We start from the raw sequence: 9,713 nt of genomic DNA, 5'->3' as shown, positions 1-9,713 counted from the left end.
TTCTGTTTCATTAAATATTAATTTATTTTGTTTTTCCAAATCTTTTAAGGCATTTTTTAACATTTTCATCATTTTAGCTTTTTAAAAATATTCTAATGCATTTGAAACCTACACAATTCACACACATATTTGTTTTTTCTATTTTTTAAAATCTTTTAAACCATTTATTATATTTTCATCATTTTAGCCTTTTTATTAAAATATTTTAATTCAATATTGTTTCGTCATAATGCACATCTCTATGATGTTTTTAATAACAAAAATAAAATCATAAATTTGATTGGAAAAATAAAAGGAATTGGTTAGATTTTGAATCTTCCTATAATTATTTATCGGCTAAACGAAAATTCGTGAATCTACCACTTGATCAAAGACTATGTTTTAAGCCTTGTATGCATGGTCTTAACTTAAGCCTAGAGTCTGGTGTAACGAGATTTCATTAGCTCTGATTAAATATTACTATTAAAATATCAACACTATATTTGTCTAACCATCAAATGAATTGATATATAAGTATGAGATTTGATATGCTAAGCTACATATCTTGAGCGTCTTCTTTTCCCCTTTCATTTCTTTTCAAATATCCTTCACACGTTCCCAATTTCGGCAGCCCCAATTTAATGATTCCAGTGAATTTCTCATTCTTCACAGCAATTCAAGAAATTGCCTCTCTCATTTCTTCTTGGAAAAATTTTTAACTTCGTATTTTCAATGCTCCAGCAGCTGAATTTCTCATTCTTCACAGCAACTCAAGAAATTGCAATTTACTTTATCTAGATATTTCACCTATGTAAATTTTTTATCTACTCATTTTTTCCCAATTCTTTCACGCTCCAAAACCATCTGCACAACTCTTCTCCATCATTTAGTGTTCGAAGTGAAATTTCACAATACATCACCATTCTTTCTCCAAAGTGCATCTTCTCAATTTTTAGTATAGTAATTAATTTCTTTGTAATTAATTCATCTACTAGATATGAAATCTGAGATTTTTTACTGACTAATTCGCTAAAAGGATGAATTGAGGGAAATTGTTGGGATATCGAATTCAAACCCAATGCTAGTAGAATCGAAATTTGAATAGAAAAAAATTGGGTGTTCGCCGTTGAATTCCAAATTTTGGGTGAATTGGCTTGAAGAAAAATTAGAGGGGTGGTTAGTGATGTTGTACTTAGTGAAAAAATATTTGAGAGAAGTTGTGCAATTTGGAGAAAGAACGAGAACGATGTGGAGTATGAAGATGAGTTTCTGAAATTAAAAAAAATATATCAGAAGGAAGTGGATTGGTGTTCTTGAAAGGAGACATGGATGTGAGAAAAGAGAAATATAGGAAAAGAATCGACAAAGGGAAAAGTCGCTCAAATCTTAAGTACATACCTTTAGAATATTATACTATATTTTATCAATATCTTCTTTAATAGTATTGAATTTTATTAGATTTCAAAATTAATAAAGATATAAATGTAGACCAAAAAATATTTTATCCGATAAAGTTGGCCATTAATTTGATCTAGTAGTTGGTTTCTTCGTCATTACTCAGAAACGACGAAACCTTGCGACAAGAAAACCACTTTGATTATATATAAAATACGTGTCAAAAATGTGCCTGCAAATATAGGAAATGAATGATCTGTTACTGATATAGAGTATTCCAATTTCCAAAGCAGATTCTCCGCACGAACTTTTCTTCCACAATTTGCCGGCGTATCTGTCCCGCGGGAACAATCTAATCAATCGGGAAATTGAATTTCAAAGGTCAACTGCGACGAATTAATTATGAAATTTGGGAAAGAATTCAGGATTCATTTGGAGGAAACCCTACCGGAGTGGAGGGACAAGTATTTGCAGTACAAGCCCTTGAAGAAGCTTCTCAAGAGTATCCCGCCAGCTGATAATCCGCCTCCGGACGGCCCCTCGCCGGAGCTTCACGAGTGGTTCGTCGGAATTCTCAACGAGGAACTCGAAAAGTTCAACGATTTCTACGTCGATAAGGAGGAAGACTTCATCATCCGCTTCCAGGTTTTTTTCTTGATTAATTCCAGTTACATAATTTTAGTCAAGAGGTTTATACTTTATAGTTTATACTGTAGTGATTTAGATTGATTCTATTGAAACTTGAGCCTCTCTTGTTCGGATTCCTAGCGTCATCCACTAAAAACATGGATTTACTTTAGTTACATTGTTGAGTATTATGTGTGTGAATTGAATTTTGGGTTGGTGAGATGATAAGGTTCAGCAACTTACTGCTTATGAGAATCATAAATCCCTCCTTCTCAACGTAGATACCGTCGAACTTTACGAAACCAAGAAGCTGCCCTGTAAAATGAATTGGTGCTGAATGCAGGCAGGGCTGTTTAGGATACCTGGTGAGGAATGTAAGTGTAATCTATTGTTGGTGTGAAACTTAAACAGATATGGTGCTTATTGAGGCAATTTGGAGATAGAGGTAGCTCAATGAGTATGAGTGACACTTGTAGTGAGGAAAAAAAATGACTATATAAGCTATTATGAAAGTGGAATTCAGTGTTTGTTAGTTGGAGGGTTCAAAAGAATCTCCCATGGCATATTCCATCTCTTCATGTCATTTATTTATTTGACCTTGCTTGAATTTGCTAAATGGAACACATGTCTTTACATTGGCCTCAGTTGTGTCGACATAGTTAATTCATAGATACTTAACACTTTTCTAGAAAGCGAATATCGATGCGTAAAGGGAAGGGTAGAATATGGTTAATGCGAATGAGATGCTGTCAAATTTGGGTGATTGAAGTTAGTTTGAACTCATGATGTGAAATACATGGAGAAGCGTTGAGAAAACAGTTATGGATTTTGTCTCTCCAAATGCTTGATCACTCGGAATATGGGAAAAGGAAATTGCAATCAGATAAAACAGATGGAACTTATGAAGTTAGCTTCATGAATTTCTGTCGAATTTGGTGTACTTTATAAGCTTCACACCTGCATCATTACTTTTAAGCTCCAATCTTGAACCCATTGGATGTTTTGGCATATCTGTGTATTGCTAAGGCATGACTCATCTTCATCAATGCTCTCATGCCTCATCAAAAGTAGCAGCTATATAGATAGAGAAATTCTCCAGTTTATTCATCAATGCTCTCATGCCTCATCAAAAGTAGCAGCTATATAGATAGAGAAATACTCCAGTTTATTGATTTATACACTGAGATATAGTGTGCCCTTATACAGTTTGACATGAGAATTATGCTGAGCTTTTATAAGCCCATTCAAATTATGTAATTTCAATAATAACGAAGATACGATACTCGGTATTTTCTACTTGAGGTATTTCAATGCAGCTGCTGATCTCTAGTTCTCTACAATTAAATCAAAGAGTGTTAACTTTACATGCTTGTTATTTGGATTGGTGGGGTTTATGGGCGTTGTTCCTTTTGTGTCCAGCTATAATGAAAATGATAGAAGGGTACAAAGAAGTGGTATATAGCATATGTGTTGCTAGTGGTTTACCAATAAGCATAACCAGTGACACACATCAGTCTGGCACTTGAACATTTTCATTTGTCACTTCAGGCATTGAAGGAAAGAATAGAAAGATTGAAGTCGAGAGGAAGTACAAATTCCGTGTTTACATCTGAGACTGAGTTTAGTGAAGAGATGATGGAGATAAGGAAGGATTTTGTCTCCATCCATGGGGAGATGGTCCTTCTAAAAAACTACAGCTCTCTTAACTTTGCAGGTTAAGTAGCTGAGTCATTATCTTTAGTGTGGTTATGAAGATCTTTCTCACTATCAACTGTTGTCTACTTCTGTTTCATTCATCTTAATTATCTTGTGCATACCTAATTAGGTCTTATCAAGATTTTGAAGAAATACGATAAACGAACTGGGGAATTGTTGAGTCTGCCTTTTACTCAGCTTGCTGTCCACCAGCCTTTCTTTATGACTGAACCAGTCACGAGATTAGTTCGTGAGTGTGAGGAAAATCTGGAGCTCCTCTTCCCACAAGAAGCAGAGGTTGTTGAGTCAACCTCCATTGAACGTAAGCAGAATGCTGATATACCAAATGCTTCTTCAGGATTAAAATTGGCACCTGGTGAAGAAACTGTAGATATATATAGGAGCACACTTGCTGCCATTAAAGCTATAAAATGCCTTAAGAAGGCAAGCTCCACCTATAATCCTCTGTCACTATCATATATCTTTGGAAACCAAGATAACGATGTCACAGGTGCAGTAACAGCAGAGAACTCTCCTCGTGATTCTCTTGTATCCCTGCCTAAAGAAGAGGACGCAACTGAAGATGTTTGTTCACCCGTGTAAAAACCGTTCTACGTCACTGTTGTTCTTTTGTCTTCCAAGAGTGTGCTGCAGTGTGATGTTTGAGAGATTGTGTGCTGTGTGATCTTTTCTCTTGAGAATATTACAATGCACTTTTATACTTGCTGAATAAGCTGCCAACTGATGACAGAATTTGCATTGCATTTTTTATGTAAGGAGGTGTTTGGCTATGCTTATTGTGGAATGTCTCATAAGTTTATAAGTTGTCTTAAGTGTTTTGATGATTGAACTTCAAAGTCAGAGATAGAAAATTGGGGGATAAAACTAGAATTGTAATCGATGGAAATAACAAGTATAATATGCTTGTTCTATGGTGTAAGTTGTAAGTGAGTTGAGTTTCGTGAAATAGTTATTTTCAAATATGGATGATTTGTGGAAACAAGATTTCCTCTCATACTTTTCGTCGATGATTGATATTGGATTTAGGGAGTGTTTTTTGCCTTTGTTTGGCGTTTGGTACGCAAGTTAGCTTTATTAGTTGGGCCTGCAATTAACTTAAAAACTTGGTCAAAATGCTGTTGACAGTTAACTTTTGGACGAAACAGTTAAATATGGACAAAACATATACTACTATTGTTTATCAAAAACTCTCACTTAATGTGTAGGATAAAAAAACTTTTTCGAGCATTTTTAACAAGACAAATTTTGAATTTGTAGTCAAACAGAAATAAGATTCCACCTTCTTATGAGAATCTTTATTTGCTTAATACTACTACTATTACTACTGATGTAATGAAACCTTGCATGTGAACGCGCAGAATTATAAAAAGCAACATAGAAATTTACAAAAATTAAAATCAAAACCATATATTGCAATTGAATATTAGATAAAAGAATAGAGGGGATTTAACTTTATGTAATTCAAAACTGTTGATAAATATATATATAATTCTTTGCGAATACACAGACAAAACAAGCGCAAACATTGCAGTGCTTCACATCTAGAAACTTCAAATTTACAGCTACACAAAAAACAAAGGTAGTTGGCAGTTTCACTCAGAGCAATGGATCAAGAAGCATAAAAACAAGCACAATTACACACTTTAAAAGCCTTGGTTACTTGGCCAATTTAAAGTATTAAGATCAGAGCAATCACGATAACCAGTACCGTGATTATACCACCTATCATCCACTTGTCCCGACTCATCCTTCTCGTCATGTTGGTTAAAATTTTCTTGCTTCTGCCTACGTTATTGTCAACACCACTCAACTGCAAGACAGAGACTACGGTTCAGCTGATTACTTGACTCTTCATGCTTTTTCAAGTAGAGAATAGACAAAAAGTTGAAAATTTTTTGATATCATTCTTCTTATCTGGAGCTGGATAAAGACAATATATAGCATGTTCTATTTATAGATAGAAACATACTACTGTTTCTTCAGATTAAAATTCAATCGTGAAAGGAGTAGTTGAAGTGAGGAAATACTGTGTTATCAGCATGCAAGAGAGACTGTCGCTGCTGATGCAAATCTTGAAGAAGTGAAACGCCAAGTTCTTCTGTTTCCAGCATGACCTTCCTACTATCCTTGATCCTGTTACTCGAATTATCCAGCCGTTCAGTTGTCACTAGTAATCTATCCCTTTGATTTGCAGACACCTGTACCAAGCAATGCAACATGCCACTAAATCAGTCAGTTAAGAAAAGAGGTGCAAATCACTTAGAAACAAAACTTATTAAGCTACATAAATGCATATAGAGGTGTGCGTGTGTGTGTGTGTGGATGCTGATTACACAGTATGAAAAACTATGGCTGATTGGTTTCTACAATTTTGTACCAAAAGAACCACCAATCCCCACACCATACATCCGAAAGAGAAACAGAGAGTAAATAAGTAAAGAAGACTAGGAAAGAGAATAAAAGACAGATACAGTCCAAAAAGCAGCAGAAACATACTGCAAGTGTATCTGCCAATCCTGCCTCCAGCAGCTCATCCCGGGCGGCTTGGTTCAAGTTTGTCGATACAATTCGTTTAACTTCACTTTTCAAATTGTTCAGATCAGACTTATACTCTCTTAACTTAGCAAGCAGCACTGCCTTAATATTTGGCTGCAAGGCACGAGCCTCCAAATCCATCTTCCTAATCTGAAAGACAATCAACCATTTTCAACTAAAAAAATTTAAAGAGAGAGAAAAGGAATGGATCTAATTTTAACCATTCTGTACCAATGCTTCTGCCTCATCCAGTCCAACTTTTATTTCGGAAATCTTCTGCTTTTTTTGCTCTGCAAACAAATGATATGATCATGCTCCCATGCATAAATTTCAGTCATAATTACAATTAACATTATGCAAAAGAAATTCAAAGAAAAAAGGAAGATAATACAGAATACCAACAATTATGACTAAGCACAAAAAAGGTAAAAAAAATTATTCATCTCAAATTATTCATCCCTAAACCCTAAACCACAGACCATGGGTATTTGCACTAAAACAATCTACTTATTACATTTGTCAATGAAGAACATAAGAGAGACCAGCCTTTCCCCTACCTACTACACAAAATATGTAATTAGCCAGAGTTCACAGAGAGAGTAACATAAGTAAGATGCCTTGTATTCCACACGTAGTTAGCCTATAAAAATGAAGAAAAAAACCAGTCCTATCACTAAATAGCCCTTTTGGGCATTCTATTAAGTAATGTAGGTGACATGTCCAAACTATGCCGTATCCTTGTGTTCTTGATCACTCTTCTGAGTAAAGGGGCAATAGTTGTTATATTATTCTATTCAGTTTTTCACTTGAAACTACAATGAGCATTTATCTTGTGCAGGTGAAGTATAAATTATATATAAGAAATAGGAGGAAAGCAATTACTCCAGACAAAACCAATCATTAGAGTTTATAATAATAATAATCTTTTAATATGAAAGAATCAATTCAGAATTCTGAAGTCTGAACACTCCCATGAGTCCCCTTGAGTACAGTACAGATAACTTTAATGAAATGTTCAACATATAAACCAATAGACGAAATTCCCAGATATGTAGTAGTTTTATGGTTAAAAATCCATGACACAAGAAATAAGCAAGAAAACAACACATCGTTAGTGTAATCAGAATTGCGCCCAATCATCAGGAAGAACGTATGTACACAGAACATCAGGACCAGTTTCTGCTTTGATTTCATGTTAAGCATATGATGGAAGTCAAGAACAAGACAAAGACAAGGATATAATATAAGTCAGTCGTATGACCTACCTAAGGGAGTCTACCTTTATGGAGTATTGTTCTTTGTTGATTTGAAATTACAATTAGCACCTTTATACAGGTGAAATGCATATGATAGATAAAGATTGTGAGGAGATCACTCAAAAATCAAATCAATATCACAATAATCAATTAGAAATATTCTAATTTTACTCCATATGAAAGAATCAATTCATGACTTCACGACAGTTGGGGTAACTATCAAACCAATAATCAATAACACTTCAAAATGTAATCTAGGTAAGCATGTCATAGTATATCATTGCTGCAGCTGTGTTACAAAGAGGCAGAACTAAGTTTCAGATACATAATTGGACTTGGACTGCTGTCAAACTTTTCATACAACTTGATTTGATGCTCAAGTCTGCTTGGTGTGGAACTGTGATTCGAAACCAAAAAAAAAAATAATAGCAAACAAGAAAATCCGGCCGTATCGTTTAGGTATGGACAGAAACCTTCACCACTTGAAATGCACATGATGTAACTTTAATACGCTAATAAGGTCATGAGTAACAAGCACCATGAAGAATTAAATCCCAATCGCAATTATGTAACGGAAAAGGTGAAAGAAAGTTGTTTAAAAAATCCTTAATAATCAGAACTGCAGTCTAAAATCACCTATTTTATGCCGTTAAATTCATATGCTAAAAAACTTAGGCAGCCATATCACAATCGTGAGTTCACATGTTCTTAAACAACAAATTTCTTTGAGATTGATTCAAACTACTAAAAAGATTAGACTTTTAAGCGAAATCCAATCTCTAACAACAAAGAGAGGCGTGATATAAAGAAGAAAAAAAGACCAAACAATAGTAGAAATAACATGAGAACCTGATTTGGAATCCCAAATTGAAATAGGGTTTCAACTAACCTCCATCAAGGTGGTTGGTTGACGCACACTTGTTGGACAAATTCGCAGAGAGCTCGCAATACTGCTTTTCGTAACCTTCGAATACGGCGCTCATTGTCCTAACTAATTTTAAGCAGAAAATGATAAATCAATGATCGATCAATCGATATTCCTGATTGTGAAACTACACAACAAAGATTCAAAAGCAATTGTCAATAAATTCAGAGAACAGCCGATGGATAGATGTGTTAAATCAGTATTTGTAATTTGATTAAATTCAGAAAACTATCGGAATGGGTTTCCTCTTTGCCGACTACTTAATCCAACAATAATAATTCCTTTTTTTTTGGCACGTAAATGAATTTTAGTGAAAGTATATTTAGTGTCTGGGATCTGGTAGGAAATATATAAAAGATAAGAGAAAATGAATTTTAGTGAAAGTATATTTAGTGTCTGGGATCTGGTAGGAAATATATAAAAGATAAGAGAGTGAAAAAAGTAGAGAGAATATAATAGAATGTGAATGAAGTATATAGAATAAAATAAGAAAGAGTAAAATAAGAGTGAGAAAAAGTATTGCTTCCTCTGTCTCACTTTAGAAGTCTTGAGTTCCGCATGTGGTTTTAAAAACTTTAAAGGAAAGTTGATGAAAAAGATAGTGGAATGTGGTCTCATTTTTATATATTTTTGTAATAAAATGTTACCAGTAGAATGAGGTTAGTATAATGTACAGTCTATTATCTTTTTATGGAAGATTTTAATTAGGACTTCTAAAGTTGAACAGACTAAATGCATAATCGGGGGACTGCTAAAGTGGAACGAAAGGAGTACTATACATAAAAATGATCCAACTATGATAAAACTTCACAAAATGGAAAATCAACTATAACAATACAGAATGATTCAACTATAACGATACAGAAGGAGTACTACTCTTTTTAGAAATTTTTTGCTAAAACACCCTTCGTCCAACCCACACAATCTCCTTTATATTTTCCAGATTAATAATCATCATTTTACAGTCTTCTCATATGAAATCCCGATTTAGGACTATATTATGCCCAAAAATGTTTGGATCTCAAATCAATACTATATCCAAACACAATCTACATCCACTAATAATAATCTTGACAATAGATGGTAATAAGTTTAAAAATGAAATTAGTGACGTATGAGAAAAATAAAAAGAAAAGGCTATGAGTATTATGGATGGATAAACAAAAATGATAAAATTAGACCATTATTGATAGATGTAGAGAGTAATAGTGAAGAATGAAACCGAAATCATTAGAGAGATAAACTTGCCAAAACATATAAAGAAAACTAAATTTCATGAA

General features: G+C 34.0%; 1 protein-coding gene and 1 pseudogene across 2 annotated transcripts; one reads left to right on the top strand and one right to left on the bottom strand.

Annotated features, from left to right (window-relative positions):
• Window positions 1–1,513: 1,513 nt before the first annotated feature.
• On the top strand, window positions 1,514–4,487 carry LOC125190925 (SPX domain-containing protein 4-like). The gene is made up of 3 exons (XM_048088347.2): window positions 1,514–2,019; window positions 3,550–3,715; window positions 3,827–4,487. The coding sequence occupies exons 1-3, from the start codon at window positions 1,777–1,779 to the stop codon at window positions 4,297–4,299; spliced, it is 882 nt and encodes a 293-aa protein (XP_047944304.1). The 5' UTR covers window positions 1,514–1,776; the 3' UTR covers window positions 4,300–4,487.
• A 675-nt stretch (window positions 4,488–5,162) lies between these two features.
• LOC125186314 (vesicle transport v-SNARE 13-like) lies at window positions 5,163–8,725 on the bottom strand (annotated as a pseudogene). The gene is made up of 5 exons (XR_016130245.1): window positions 8,398–8,725; window positions 6,484–6,542; window positions 6,214–6,402; window positions 5,745–5,915; window positions 5,163–5,527 (listed from the first exon to the last, which is right to left on the bottom strand). The product of XR_016130245.1 is annotated as a vesicle transport v-SNARE 13-like (transcript).
• Window positions 8,726–9,713: the final 988 nt, after the last annotated feature.

This window comes from Salvia hispanica, chromosome 5, assembly GCF_029641045.1.
Source record: "Salvia hispanica isolate PSC_SH4W2 chromosome 5, Shi_PSC_v1, whole genome shotgun sequence".
NCBI classification, from domain to species: Eukaryota; Viridiplantae; Streptophyta; class Magnoliopsida; order Lamiales; family Lamiaceae; genus Salvia; species Salvia hispanica.
The sequence above is the reverse complement of the archived record's forward strand: the minus strand, read 5'-3'. Positions and strand labels throughout refer to the sequence as shown.

Bases quoted from the DNA above. Each gene is read 5' to 3' on its own strand.
- LOC125190925 (XM_048088347.2), top strand. From the start codon at position 1,777: ATGAAATTTGGGAAAGAATTCAGGATTCATTTGGAGGAAACCCTACCG. The intron at 2,020-3,549 runs GTTTTTTTCTTG...TTGTCACTTCAG, and splicing joins ACTTCATCATCCGCTTCCAG to GCATTGAAGGAAAGAATAGA. The intron at 3,716-3,826 runs GTTAAGTAGCTG...ATACCTAATTAG, and splicing joins CAGCTCTCTTAACTTTGCAG to GTCTTATCAAGATTTTGAAG.